This window comes from Zingiber officinale, chromosome 2B, assembly GCF_018446385.1.
Source record: "Zingiber officinale cultivar Zhangliang chromosome 2B, Zo_v1.1, whole genome shotgun sequence".
Lineage (NCBI taxonomy): Eukaryota > Viridiplantae > Streptophyta > Magnoliopsida > Zingiberales > Zingiberaceae > Zingiber > Zingiber officinale.
In genome coordinates, this window is record NC_055989.1 from 11,040,585 (window position 1) to 11,055,744 (window position 15,160).

Below are 15,160 nucleotides of genomic sequence, written 5' to 3' on the forward strand. Positions count from 1 at the left end.
TCCTCGGATATGACACAGGACTGGCAGGCAGCATCTCTCCAAGCATCCATGACTCATCTACCTGTTACCTGGCGAAAGAAAAATCATTTTGTGGGGTGGTGAGTATTTGAATTCAGAGAGTATAGGAAAGATAGTGCATGAACATAATATCCAAGTAGAGAGTGTCAACAGTATACAGTCTCATAAGAGAAATAGCAGATACTAAAATAAAACCATAATAAAAGCACATACCTGAAACTATATCCTAGGCTAGGTAATAAAATATCAGAAGTGGTACTAATCTGCTACAGTACTGCTCATAACTACAGAGGTAATAAGCAAGGTATATACAAATTTCCAATAAATAAACCAACATCTAAACATCTACAATGAGAGTAAATCTCAACATAAGTAAGCATAACAGCATAAGTGAACAACAGCAGTAAGCGATGACAGCATAAGTATACCATAACCGCATAAGTAAGCAATAACAGCATATGTAAATAGCAGCATCCAAAGCATAATAACAGCGTATGCATGGATGGTCACTCCAGCCGACCCCTCTGCAACATGACCCCTGTATGGTCGAGAGGCCGGGTCAGTGACAAATTGTACAACACTCCAGCTACCACTCTCTCAAGTAACCGAGTGGACAGTTGTATAGTAGCTAACTAGCTACATCTACTACGGGGGTCCCTGCTGCTCGTAACTCCAGCTACCACCACCCATGAGTGCTCGAGTGTGGCACGACAGGACAAGCGGCATCTGCTCCAGCTACCACTCTCTCGAGTGGTCGAGCGTGCGGCCTTGGTCAACGACTCTCTCGACCACAAGAGAGAATTTGTTATTGACATACATGCAATGATATGATGCGCAAGATGCAACAGTCATCATACAAATATAAGTAAAAATTAGGTATGCTACATGAAGCCAGCATGCTCAATACGGAACATAAATAAACAATAATCAAAACATGCAAACATGGTATCTAATATCTGCTACATATCATGGATAACAATGAGAGACTATATAGATATGAAAACGAATATCTCAAAGATCAAGTGGAAGTATCAAACGCAGAAAAATAAGAGTGGAGTCAAGGTAAAAGTAGTTTCTAACCAAAGATAGCTCATGCACTAAGTTCAAATAACTAAAGAGTCAAAGTAAGAAGTACCCGCCTTTACTAGGTAGTCTGAACCAAATCACGCCCCATCATGTCAATCGTCTCAATCAACGTCCTGCGCCAGCGCACACAAATTAACTATCTTCTGTCCCAACAGTTCACTTATCAAAGGAAACCTAGTTTAACATCGAATATTCCTCAACCAACTCCCACTTTTGGATATTCCAAATAGGTTTTATCCTATCCCAATCGATCCATCCCCTTAAAACGTATCATACGATCTCCGATTAAATCCAAAAAAAATTCTAAAAATTTCGTTAAGGCTATTAGCCTATTAAACCTTATTATTTAATTATTATCTGGTTCGATATTTTATAATTTTCAAGTATCCTAGATGATTTTCTATAGGAAGATAGCTCAAGTGATCCTTTTTTATTATCCTTAGCCTTTTGTAAAAAGAGATAAATATTCTACAAATAATAATTAAGGAGGTTCCTGTTAATTCAGAAAAAAGGAATAGAGCAGGATTAATGCTATTATAATTATATGAATAAATTATCTCTTAATATTATTGTTCAAATCTAGTACAAGATTATGACGTTTCATAACATAATTTATTCCACAAACATGTCATTTTTTCTCGACATTGTTTTCAAAAGATAGAATATTTGAATAGCAATAATACAATATAAAGATAAAAAAACTAGAGTTGAAATAATTGACATATTGTTAATGAAACTTTTACATATATTAAGAAAATCAGTCCAGTCTAAGTAATTAGTTAAAAAGTGTATTACAAGAAAATTGGGATTACACAATACTAAAAGACAATACCTTTTAAAAAAAAGTATTGTCTTTTTTTTAACAACGCTTCTAGGAAAACTTGTTGTTTATGTTTTTTGTTTGTTAGTAAATACAACACTTTTTTTAAATAAGTGTTGTCTACTGATTTTTGTTTTTATCAAAGATAATGCATTTTAAAAAGCGTTGTATGTTGACATTTTTTTTATATCTATAACAATAATTTTTTAACAAGTGCTCTTTATGTCCACGACCAAATCTCCTTTTCCAAAACCACCCCTTCGTGAAAAATTCATTAAAAACTCATTTCCGCCCGAACCCTTCTCAGTGAAAAACCTAGGCTTCAAAACTCATGTCCGCAGACAAAAACCCAAAGCTTCATCTCTTCTCCACCACTACCAAGGGTCGGCGGCCTCCTCCACTTCATCACCGCCGGCCTCTCTCATTCTCTTCCTCTACCCAATTGGGAGAGGACAGGCTCCCTCTTCCGCCTCCATCTCATCCACAGCCGATGCTAACGCACACAATAGGAGCTTCATCCCAGAATTCGTCGGCCATCTCATCTCCTCTACTATCATCCTCATCGCTAACGACAAGGTCTTCTCACAGATCTTGTGGATCTGAAAGCCATCTCACAGTGCCTTCATCCTCAGCCCACCACCTTCTCCCAATTGGGAGAGGTGGTGCCACCGTCGAACTCTACATCACCCTCTCCTGATTGGTAGAGGTTTCTTCACCACCACTGGTTTTCTTCCACCTCTTCATTTTGGATTTAAAGAGTAAAGCTTCATCACTAGCCGGTAGCGCCTCTCCTCTTCGGATTTGAAGAGGAGAGTTCATCCATCCTTTCGACAACCCCTTTCTCTTCAGATTTGAAAAGAAGGGTCCGTTCTCCATCAATGAGCAGTTCATCCACAGCCTTCACTGACAGATTGGCCGTCGGAGAATCTCCATCCAGTAGCCCCCTCTCTACTTTAGATTCGAAGAGGAGAGCTGTATTCCAATTCATGTCTACGACATTGGGTTATTTCTATCTATGTTGGATTGTGTTATGCTTGTTGGTTGTTAATTGTAACGTAACTATTCTCCCATATTTAGAATTGCATGTATTTTGCTTAATTGAATTCTCGCTCATTATGTGTTTGATGAAATGCCTCTTTCATTAGTTAGTTTCTAAACTTGCATCTTCTTTGGTTTGAATTCTTGTGATGGTTAGTTAGTTGAATGTTTTAGGTTAGATTAGATTAGTTCAATTTTGAAAAATTTCTGCGACTCAAATTTATTCAACTTTTCAATTGCCTTGCCTAGACTCAAATTGCCTTGAATGGAGTTCAATTAGGTTGGTTAGGATTCATGTACCAAACACCAAATACCTAGAGTTAGCTGGGCTTATTGTGATTTTGGATATATCCACTATTAATTTCATAATTTTCAAGCATGTAGTTATGTATAGCTTTTTTAGTTTTTTTATTTTTGTTAAACCTAATATATCTATCATGATGCTTTTCCATAGATTGGCAAGACCTGTGGGGAGAAATGGAAAACAATTTCATTTGAGGTTGGATCTTGCATATTTTTATACACCAATGCATATGATTTAGTTTTTTGGTATAAGAAAAATGCTATAATACATATATACATCTATTTGCAAACGTGAATGATTCAAGGCAACTAAGACTATGCAAGAGTTAGAAAGGCATTGCTATATTGTATGAGATTGGAGATAGAGACAAGGTCATTGCTGAGATAGAGGATGTATCCATTTCTCTAAAGGGATACCCAGGTACTTCTTCAAGATTAATTTTATGCTTCCTACAATACATGTTTTACAAGTTTTTATAAGGGGTATCTTTCATCCCACAGAGATACATGCAGCTCTAGCTGTATCATTGTATACTAACAAGCATGCTGCACTCCTTGCTGAGAACCAGTTTACAATTTCCACTCTTTTGGATCCTCATTATACTGATCTCTCATATGTCAGGGGAACTAAGCATTGGCCTTCGAGCTTTATTGATTCCTTGTAGCATGTCATCACACTTTCCTAACAAGCTCCAATATCTTTCTTGGTTGATAAATGGTGATGCATTAAGTCTTTTTCAATGCAGATGTTAATGGACCATAAACAAATTTTGTGTGCCACTTCTAAAGGACATCATATCACAAGTAGATTCTAAAGGATACATTTGATAAGCTTGTTTAAATTGATTACATATGATTTCTTTTCTTCATTGCAAGTAACTTTTATGTGATATATATACATTGCTGATAACACACATGCCAACCATACAATTTTTACTTTAAGCCTCATCTCAAGCACAACGAGAAAGCCACATATAAACAGAGCTAAGTGAAGTTCAACATTGCTTGCATGATGCTCTTTAAGGAGACATTGATAAGCGAAGAGGAGGAAAAAGCACTACTTGATCAGAGTATGGAGGATTAAGATGCAAAATATAGAAAAATGAAAGTCCATGGCTACATATATCAAGAGAGAGGTTCATCATCATTTATCTCCAGTCTCTTAGAATATTGCATGGGCCTAATAACCTTTCTTTTTTGTTAAAATTTGTTTGAAAGTGGAGAGTTCTCTAATGAATCTAATTACTAAATGATTGGTAAGGATGTTGGATATGTATCTGTGAGAAAAAAAGAGTTCTCTAATGAATCCAAACTTACGTGTTGCTTAAGTATTTTTACCTTAAGTTTTTGATCTTTCACCGATCTGTGTTTGTTTTCTTTGATACACAGGTTTGTTCCGCCTTTGTACAACTTATAGAAGTTCAACCATCATTTCTAGAGGTATGTAAAAAAATTATTTAATTTTCAGGTGGATTTGTTCATATTTCTATTGATTGCCCATATTGTTGTGTGTTTTTGCCATTCTATCTTGGAAGAACATCACAATGGGAAAATGTTGTGGAATTCTAAAATAGTAGCATCAATATTTCTGCTAGTAGAACCATGACATGATAGCACATAGTGTGGATGGTACATTAAGCCATGAGTTTGTTCTCCTTTTTTGGTTTATCAGTTATGTTATGTTGTTTGTTGATTTAATACTAAGTAAACCGTCTTGATTTCTACTTTAGAATCTCATAGTTTATAGAATCCACTAGAGATATTGTTGTTGTTCCACTTTTGTGGGTCATCAGGACTAACCTACACTTTGTCTTGAATCTTTCATGTGCAATGCCTTTTCAGATATTTTGAAGGTGAGTGGAGGTATTAAAAAACTCCAGCTAAATAGCTCGAGTATGGATGATTACAGGAGCAACAACTATATGCTATGTGGCAGTGCATCTGAACCTCAGGGGTGTGACTGGGAAGTACTTCGACGAAGAACTATCAAGAAAGCTTTGGGATTTAAGTGAGAAGATGGTTAAAGTCAATGAGTAAAGAACATTCAAGTCAAGAGGATAAGTAGCAACTATCAAGATCCTTTTAAGTTCATGCAATAAGATGTAATTGATAGGAGTAGTTTTGAGTGTCTCCTAATTAAAATTTCTTTGTATGTAAGTAATAATGTTTGTTATAGAAGTGTAAGGATGATAATTTGTATATTTATCTTGGTTGTTTATTTAATAATATGTCATTGATTGAAGTAGATTCATTTTCATTTATCTTTTATTTGTCTTTGGTATTAAAAGACAATAGTTTAAAACCTTTTGTCTTTTTCTAAAAAAAATAATATTTTTTATGTGTTGTGAAACTATTGTCTTTGCTAAAAAAGACAATACTTTTTATGCGTTGTCTTTAAAAAAGATAACGCTTTTTATGAATTATCTTTGTAAAAATCGATAATGCTTTTAAAGCGTTATCTTTACTATAAACGACAGCGCTTTTAAAGCGTTGTCTTTGAGCAGACTTTTAACAATAGTACTTTTAACAATGCTTTTCATTCACATAGACAACACTTTTAAAGTATTGTCTATCAGTTTTTTTTCTTGTAGTCAAAATTTTGGCACTAAAATATTTGATCAAAATGACAACAAAAAGTCCAACAAACCAATCGTTATATGAAAAAGGTTAGACCAACTTAAAACTATATTCTTCGAACAAATCAGTTAGGAGAGCATTCATAATTTTTAGTCAACTTTAAGGGAATCATAAAAGAAATAATGAAAACTATCTGCAATGAAATTCAATATTCAATTAGACAAGAACATCGACGCATTTTTAACTCGTCAAATTTAATGAACTATCTTAAACATGAACTACTATTACTACCCAAGCATGATATTAGACCATAACCATCTAATTCCTTTTCTCACTTCGATGGCGTGACTTTGGAGTTGAGGGGAATTAGGGTGGTGGGGACGGCGAGGAGAGTCAACTGTTGCATCTCTAACTCCTTCAGCTGTTATTCATGGTCCATCTCAATGATAAGGGGAACTACGAGGATGAGAAATATAGTGCTAGCAATCCATGAATTTTTTCGGTGCTATGAAGGTGCTTCTTGGTCACAGTTGTCACGCCCCGTGACCTAGGTGCGTGACACCGCCGTTGCTCATGAATATAAATACTCGAAAATAACAAGTCGCATAAAGTGCATACCAAACTAGTAATACTATAATGAAAATATTGTCTTTACAATCCAAAAGCGAAAGCGTACAAATAAAGATAACATGAACTAAAAGGACGAATCACTTGGACACGACTTCATTACCAGCCCCAAAACATCTTTTTCTCCTCCTTCTCAACTTGTTCCTCGTCTTTATCTAGGGATGGGAGTAAGGGGGGGGGTGAGTGCTTGAAAAAACACTCAGTAAGTGGGATCAATCGAACATAGCATGACAGAATACAAAATATAGCAAAATATTCGGAATTCATGATGAAAACATATTTCGTGAAACATGACAGAAACATAACTTAATCGAAAACTTATACTTTTAGCAAGACATTCAAAATTCATGACAAAAATATAACTTAATAAAAAATATAGCACTTAATCAAAATCATATCACTTAATCAAAACATAGCACTGTTAATCATCTTGTCTTTCCATGGTATTACTGATCAATCCCCTATACGTAATTCCTCTAAGGGGTGAGGTCATATATCGATTATTATTACCCACCGCATCAGGGCCATAACTTGTCATATCTTATTATGTTTTCGAAAATTTCCTTTTACTGATCAGCCCCTATATGTAATTCCTCTAAGGGGTGAGGCTATATATCGGTTATTATTACCCACCGCATCAAGGTCATATATCGATTATTATTACCCACCGCATCAGGGTCATAACTTGTCATATCTTATCATATTTTTGGAAATTCCTTTTACCATATCTAACTTGAGTCATAACAGTGCATCTTGGAATAAAAAGAAATGAATTTGCAATATAAAATAATGAAATGTAAACATATTCCGTAGATACACTCGAAATGAAAAGCCCACTTACCTGGCCAGAAATTTCTTCAGTTTTGGACAGAAATTTTACGAAACTTGAACTTACGCTTGTTAATCAGAATTTGGCTTCAACTTAAGTTCTCGATAGGTGTAAATGATATCACAGACAGATAGACAAATAAGAGTCCCACGTGTGACTCCTCTAGCGGTATCTACACGCACTAGATCACGAACTTGATATGATCCATTAGGTGCTAGCCTCTTGAATCGACAAAGACTTAGAAGCACTACCGATCTCTTCCGGTAGAAGGTCAACAAAGAAGAAGTTGACTAGGGAGAAATCGAGAGAAGGAATTCCCCTTTTGCATATTTCCGATGATGACTACTTATAGCCTCTAAGGAATACGAAGAGTTAAGGTCTCAATTAATTCATCATTTATGATCTTCATTAATTAAGAAGATGAAGAGCTATAGGCTCCATAAATTCTCCATTTATAACCTTTATTATGATGACTTTTCAAATTCTTCATTAATTATCATTATGATGATTATTCGAATTCTCCACTAATCGTCATGATTATGGTTATTCGAATTCTCTCTTATTTGTATCAAATAAATCCATATTAAAAAGGCTAGGTGAAAGGTCACCATACCATTACAACTTAGCACATGAAACATTGGCATAGCTAGAATAAGTCCAAGTTACATAAAAGGATTAACACATATGACTTATTATGTTATTATGATAAAACCAAAAGAAACATAGACATAAAATTTTAACATATGACTCACTAGGTCATCTTGATAGAAATCAAGAAAAACATAGATATAACTAGAATAAAAAGTTAAAACACATAAAATTAATATGTGACTCATAAATTTTCATGATGAAGAGTATAGAAGAAACATATGAGCAACTGACCCATCATTCGAAATGCCTAAGATCCAAACTTACACATGACACAGTAATTATAACTTGGGTTCAATTTTATGGTATTAAGATTTCTAAGAGTTGAACCTAACTTAACCTTTAAAGGTATGTCCACTAGTATCCATCACCATGTCCAAAATCGGATCTTCACAACGGTGGCAGCCTCGGCAGTGGCGACCCTATCTCGCATGACAATCGTAAACTCCTAGACAAAACTCAACAGGCGAGGAGCAAATCATCAGCCAGCTCCGTAGATGAACTCTTCAACGGAGATGAAAGAGGAGATTAGATTTTTTTTTTTTTTTGAGAAAAGAATAAATGGTTCTGAGTTTTTTTCCCAGATGAACAGTAAAAAAAGAAAAGGGTTATTATAAGAAAAAAAATGAAAAAGGATACCTGCTTTGGTCCATTTTAAAATAAATAATTTTTTTAAAGATAATATGTAGAATTAGATATGATGTTTGGTAAATAATAGAAGTTTTTTTTACTAGCGGAGAAATAAATAAATTTTTTTACTTTGATATGGAGATTAAAAAAAAAACCTGCAACAACTTTCCACTAAGAGATGCTCTTGGCGCCGGAGTTAAAGTCGCAATGAGCTCAACTCAATATTTAGCGCCGAAAGGCAACGAAGACACATGATCACATGTGGATTGGGTTTTTGTGCTTTGTCTTTTGGTCTTCTTCTCCCTCGGGTTCCCTTCGTTTGCATCTATAGCCCTCGTTCTTAAGCTACGAACGACCAAAAAAGTTGCCACCTCAAACACAGCCGACCTTTCATTGACTAAAAACTGAGCCATCGTTACCAGAGCGTAGGGCTGTTGAAAATTAAACTTTATTTTTTGTTGATAAAATCTTATGGAAATAAAATAGTGATGTGGCAAGTCTTGACTAGAGATAGGATAGAGATAGAACTTGATGAATTGATAAGAGTTCGTGGAGATAAAATTTATTTATTTATTTTTTTTAAATATCATGATTATCTCATATTAGTGCTTATCCAATAAGCCTATAAATATGTACTTCTTTTCACTGAATGAAACAAGTTGAGTTTTCTATTTTCTTCTACTCCTCTTCCACATAGAGTTATTTCTCCTCTTCCACATTTTTTCCTTCTATAATTCTTTTTTCTTCTCCCATAATTTCTGTTTCCAACAAAGTGGTATCAGAGCTATGGCTAATGGAGGTATGGTTCCCTTCCAAGTTCCAGTACTCAAAGCGAGTAATTATGACAATTGGAGTATCAAGATGAAGGCGCTTCTTGGAGCTCATGATGTTTGGGAAGTTATAGAAAAAGGCTACGTTGAGCCTCGTGATGACTCGACGTTATCTCCAACTGAAAAAGACAGTCTGAGAGATTTAAGAAAGAGAGACAAGAAGGCTCTCTTCCTCATTTATCAAGCTTTAGATGAGGATGGTTTTGAGAAGATTTCAAGTGCTCCTTCAGCCAAGCAAGCATGGGAAAAGCTCCAAGTCTCATATCAAGGAGAAGAAAAGGTAAAAAAGGTACGACTTCAGACATTAAGAAGTCAATTTGATGCTCTTCGTATGAAAGAAGGTGAGTTAGTATCAGATTACTTTTCTAGAGTCTCTACCATTTCCAATCAACTAAAGAGAAATGGTGAGAAACTAGAAGAAGTAACTATTATTGAGAAAATTCTTCGATCATTGGATTCAAAATTTGATAGCATTACAACCATCATCGAAGAGACCAAGGATCTACAAGTCATGACGATTGAGCAACTGCTGGGTTCATTACAAGCCCATGAAGAAAAGAAGAAGATAAATGAAGAAATTACTCAACAACTCCTAAAGACGACTCTTCAACCGACAAAGAAAGATGAAAGCTCCAGTAATAATAGAAGTCAACGGGGAAGAGGTCGTGGATATGGACGAGGTCGTTCTAATGAGCAAGGATGGGTCTCCAACAACAACAATGAAAGAGGAGAACATTCAACAAGAGGACGTGGAAGAGGGTATACAAACTCGAGGTACGATAAATCTCAAGTTAAGTGCTACAATTGTGACAAATTTGGACATTATGCAAAAGAATGTAGATCTCCCAAGAATAGAGTATATGAAAGAGTAAATTATATGGAAGAAAGGAAAGAAGAAGATGGCACCCTACTGCTAGCGTATAAAGATAATGAAAGAGAAGAAGATACAATTTGGTATCTCGACACTGGTGCAAGCAATCATATGTGTGGGAAAAGAAACATGTTTGTAGAGCTTGATGAATCAGTTGGTGGTAATGTATCCTTCGGAGATGAATCAAAGATTGAGGTAAAAGGCAAAGGTAACATTCTCATCCGTTTGAAGAATGGAAAACATGAATTTATCTCAAATGTTTTCTTTGTACCAAATATGAAGAGCAACATCCTAAGCTTAGGACAACTTTTGGCAAAAGGGTATGATATTCATCTAAAAGATGGTATGCTCATCTTGAAAGATCATATTGGTTGCTTAATTGCTAAGGTGCCTATGTCAAAAAATAGAATGTTCTTACTTAATATTCAAAATGATGTCGTCAACTGTCTCAAAGCTTGTTACAAAGACATCACTTGGCTATGGCATCTTCGATTTGGACATCTGAATTTCGGAGGACTAGAACTGCTTTCAAAGAAGGAGATGGTGAGAGGACTACCTTACATCAAACATCCTGATCAAGTATGTGAAGCATGCCTACGTGGGAAGCAATTTAGAAGAAGTTTTCCAAAGGAGTCAAGTTCAAGAGCTCAAAAGCCTCTTGAACTTATACATACAGATGTTTGTGGGCCGATAAAGCCAAGTTCACTTGGTAAGAGTAATTATTTCATTCTTTTCATAGATGATTTTTCTCGGAAAACTTGGGTATACTTCTTGAAGCAAAAATCGGAGGTCTTCGGCATATTCAAGAAATTTAAAGCTACCATAGAAAAGGAAAGCGGTCTCGAGGTCAAAGCTATGCGTTCTGATCGAGGAGGAGAATTTACCTCAAAGGAGTTTCAAGAATTTTGTGAAGCCAACGGAATACGACGACCCTTGACAGTTCCAAGATCCCCTCAACAAAATGGAGTGGCGGAAAGAAAGAATCGAACCATCCTTGACATGGCAAGGAGCATTCTCAAAAGCAAGCGGCTACCAAAGGAACTTTGGGCAGAAGCGGTTGCATGTGCAGTATACTTATCCAACCGATCACCAACAAGGAGTGTGTGGGGCAAGACACCACAAGAAGCATGGAGCGGAAGGAAGCCTGGGATTTCTCATCTAAAAGTTTTTGGAAGTATAGCTCACGTTCATGTGCCTGATCAATCAAGAAGCAAATTGGATGATAAAAGTAAGAAGTTTATTTTTATTGGTTATGATACTAACTCAAAAGGGTATAAGCTATACAATCCAGATACTGGGAAGACAATCATCAGCCGAGATGTCATATTTAATGAAGAAGAAGAATGGAATTGGGAATCTCAAAATGAAGATTACAACTTTTTCCCGTGCTTTGAAGAAGAAGATGTGGAGCAACTAAGGGTGGAGCAACCAAGGGTAGAGCAAACAAGAGAGGAGCCTACTACTCCACTAGTAACACCAACATCAAGTACTCAAGAGAATTTATCTGCATCAAGATCAAGTTGCTGATATTTTTACCAAGCCACTCAAATTTGAAGACTTCATCAAAATGCGATATTTGCTTGGAGTCACAAAATCAAGTTTAAGAGGGGGTGTTGAAAATTAAACTTTATTTTTTGTTGATAAAATCTTATGGAAATAAAATAGTGATGTGGCAAGTCTTGACTAGAGATAGGATAGAGATAGAACTTGATGAATTGATAAGAGTTCGTGGAGATAAAATTTATTTATTTATTTTTTTTAAATATCATGATTATCTCATATTAGTGCTTATCCAATAAGCCTATAAATATGTACTTCTTTTCACTGAATGAAACAAGTTGAGTTTTCTATTTTCTTCTACTCCTCTTCCACATAGAGTTATTTCTCCTCTTCCACATTTTTTCCTTCTATAATTCTTTTTTCTTCTCCCATAATTTCTGTTTCCAACAAGGGCTGTGTGTGTCTGCACTTTTTCTACTGCAATGCGTGGATTGAATGGTCACGTAAACCAAGGTTTAGGGGAGGAGGAGCTAAGCCCTGCCCCGTCACTAGCAGTAGCTTTTTTGTTTGTGCCCTCTTTTTCCTTCTCCCCCTTTCTCCAGCTCCGTCATCGTCTTGCGACTGCATGTCTCTATCTTCCTCCGTGACTCAGGGAGACAGAACAAAATAGAGGGAGGATTTGTGTTGGTGGTATTCTTGGGAGGATGAGGAGAGAAAATACAGTGGGCACATGCTCTACCGCTGTGGTTTTGCTCCGTGTCCAACAGCTGAGCAATGACAGCTGATGACCGTAATTCTCCATGACCAAAGCTGGTACTGGAAGAGCCTGAACAAGGATAAAGACTAAAGAGAGAGCAGCAGATTGTGTCGGAATCTTTGCCTTAATCATGCATTGCTCGAATGGGTTGCAGCCCCTATCGGATAGGCTGAGATTTAGCGTTTACTGCGAGGGATAATTGCCCCACCTTCTTCATCCTTTCTCTCTTTTTTGTTATAAGGACTGCTCGTGCAGCGGTTTGGTAGGTGGGAAGCCCATGGAACTCGACGAGCAGGGCTTCTTGGACGAGCTGCTCGGCCCCTTCTTCGCGCCCGGCGAAGCTGACGCCTGCTTCGACTGTTTCCAGCAGAGCCCCGCGGGACTCCTCCCTCCCTGCGCCGGCTACGATTACTGCCTGAGCGACGCAGTGTACTCTGCCGCGCCGGAGGTACAGTCCTCGGCGTTCGACGACGTCGAGCGCGGCCAGAGCTCCTGCAAGTCGGAGGCGCCGCCGCCGCCGCCGCCGGTCGCCGGGCTGAGGAAGACGAGGAAGACGAAGCTCGAAGGTGCGCCGTCAAAGAATCTAATGGCGGAACGACGGAGAAGGAAGAGGCTCAATGACCGGCTCTCCATGCTCAGGTCGATAGTCCCCAAGATTAGCAAGGTGGATTGCTTTTTCTCACTTTGGTTTACCTCGCTCGCCCCTCCGTCGAGTGTTCGATTAAATGCTCGTGAGAAAAACACGCAGATGGACAGAACTTCCATTCTCGGGGACACCATCGATTACATGAAGGAGCTACTCGACAGGGTCAAGCACCTGCAAGAGGAGATGATCGACCTCGCTCCGGAGCAAGACACTCGTACTCTACTGAACATCTTCAAGGAATTAAACTCGAAGGAGGTCTCGGTGAGGAACTCCCTAAAGTACACGCGCATTAATCCTGCGGCTCCGAATCTAACAGATCTTGGTGTGCATTAACGATCTTCCAGTTCGATGTCCAAAGAAGAGAGAACGATACGCGCATCGGAATCTGCTGCGCCGCCAAGCCGGGCCTCCTGCTTTCCACCGTGAGCACGCTGGAAGCTCTCGGGCTGGACATCCAACAGTGCGTGATGAGTTGCTTCAGTGAATTCGGAATGCAGGCATCTTGTCTGGAGGTACGTTTGCATTTTATGTAATTGACATCGTCAAGATTTTGTTCTACTGATCGATCCTCGATTCGAGCTGTAGGAGATGGATCAGAGGGCAGTCATGAGCGCTGAAGACATCAAACAAGCACTCTTCAGGAATGCAGGCTATGGAGGAAAATGCTTATAAGAGAAAATTGATATATTTAAGTTCATCTGCTAGCTGTGCAGTATTGTGACATAGTCTTGAGGAATATTTGCCTAGCTATCAGAAGATATATTCTGATAGGCCAGACAAGGATTTGGGAGAGGTGTGTCTTGCCCTTTGGCCTGGTGTTGAAGCAGCTACCTAATCCCATACATCTATCTATTTTATATTTTCTCTCTTTATGCTTCTCGGTCTCCATCTTTCTCCGTGCTAAGAACAAAACAAAGGTGTGATATAACCTGTCCCTCGTACATGCACCACCAATTCTTCATAGTTTTACTGCAAAAAAAGTAAATGATGCAAGGTATGAATTGATCTCTCCAGCTCCTTGATATCCATGTTTGTTTTTTCAGCGCATGATCTCAAATTTTCAATTTTTACTGCATCTATTCAAAAAAATTTCTTAATTTATACCGTCAAGATTTTGAAAAATATATTAATTTTAATTTAAAATTCTTTAGTCAATTTAGAATTCAAAATTGATCCATGGATCTATATCATTTAAAAATTTAATATTTTTCAAACTAAGAGAATTATAAAAATATGTAACATTAATTATTTAATATTATTCTTATAAATCTTATAATAAATTTGTGATAAATTATAACATATGAGGGCATAGATATATTAAATAAATTTCCATGGGTACATTAATTTTATAATTTTAGTTCAAGTGATTTAAAATTTTCTAAGTCTTATTAATGAATTTTGTCTATATTTAAATTTGAGATGATAAATTAAGAATATTAAATTTTCCAATGTGCAGAGTAAAAATTTAAATAAAAGAGAAATTGTACATTTTGATATTACAAAAGTTAATTAAGTACGTAAAATAATTTTTTTTGAAATTTATATGTGCAGTAATGTAAGATGACTTTGTAATTATAATAAAATCGTAAAATTAGTTAAGAAATGAGATTATGAGAAGAGTTTTTTTTTTAAAAGTATATATTTATTAGAAATTAATTTCTTATGCTATTGTCATCTTCTAATTAACTGGACAGTAAATTGACTTTGTAAGCTTGTGACGAAAGTGGTAAGTTTGAGATGGGTAGAACCCGATAGCTCAGAGCAAAGACATGAATGATGTGCCCGAACTGTGCCCTTGCTGTCTTGCCCCTGTACCTAATTCCATTTTCCACACAGTGTAGCAAAGTTAAGGTCTACAGATTCTCTAAGGACAGTAATCGATTTAAATCAGAGCCCGGCCTGGGCAGTCGCTGCATGCCGAAGGCTAGAGATGTTCGGCTTGTGAGCGCCGTGCATTGCAGACAACTGAGCGCCTGTCGC

At 37.0% G+C, this 15,160-nt stretch overlaps 1 protein-coding gene and 1 long non-coding RNA gene across 5 annotated transcripts; both read left to right on the plus strand.

Moving 5' to 3' along the window:
- The first annotated feature begins 2,196 nt into the window (after positions 1 to 2,196).
- Positions 2,197 to 5,438, plus strand: LOC122045281. Of its 4 annotated transcripts, none has more exons than XR_006129961.1 (3): positions 2,200 to 4,401; positions 4,655 to 4,705; positions 5,108 to 5,438. It is a non-coding gene; the product is annotated as an uncharacterized LOC122045281 (long non-coding RNA). The 4 variants fall into 4 exon arrangements; XR_006129960.1 differs by having other exon boundaries at positions 2,200 to 3,686; positions 3,767 to 4,705; XR_006129959.1 differs by having other exon boundaries at positions 2,200 to 3,461; positions 3,571 to 4,705.
- Positions 5,439 to 12,279: 6,841 nt separating this feature from the next.
- Positions 12,280 to 14,052, plus strand: LOC122045282 (transcription factor bHLH93-like). Its single transcript, XM_042605427.1, has 4 exons — positions 12,280 to 13,198; positions 13,283 to 13,441; positions 13,525 to 13,692; positions 13,766 to 14,052. Exons 1-4 carry the CDS (start codon positions 12,812 to 12,814, stop codon positions 13,850 to 13,852), a joined length of 801 nt encoding a protein of 266 aa, XP_042461361.1. The 5' UTR covers positions 12,280 to 12,811; the 3' UTR covers positions 13,853 to 14,052.
- The last annotated feature ends 1,108 nt before the right edge of the window (positions 14,053 to 15,160 follow it).

Excerpts from the sequence above, each read along its gene's own strand:
- LOC122045282 (XM_042605427.1), top strand. The coding sequence starts at position 12,812 with ATGGAACTCGACGAGCAGGGCTTCTTGGACGAGCTGCTCGGCCCCTTC. Across the intron at positions 13,442-13,524 it reads TAAACTCGAAGGAGGTCTCG|TTCGATGTCCAAAGAAGAGA; the intron begins GTGAGGAACTCC and ends ACGATCTTCCAG. Across the intron at positions 13,693-13,765 it reads TGCAGGCATCTTGTCTGGAG|GAGATGGATCAGAGGGCAGT; the intron begins GTACGTTTGCAT and ends TTCGAGCTGTAG.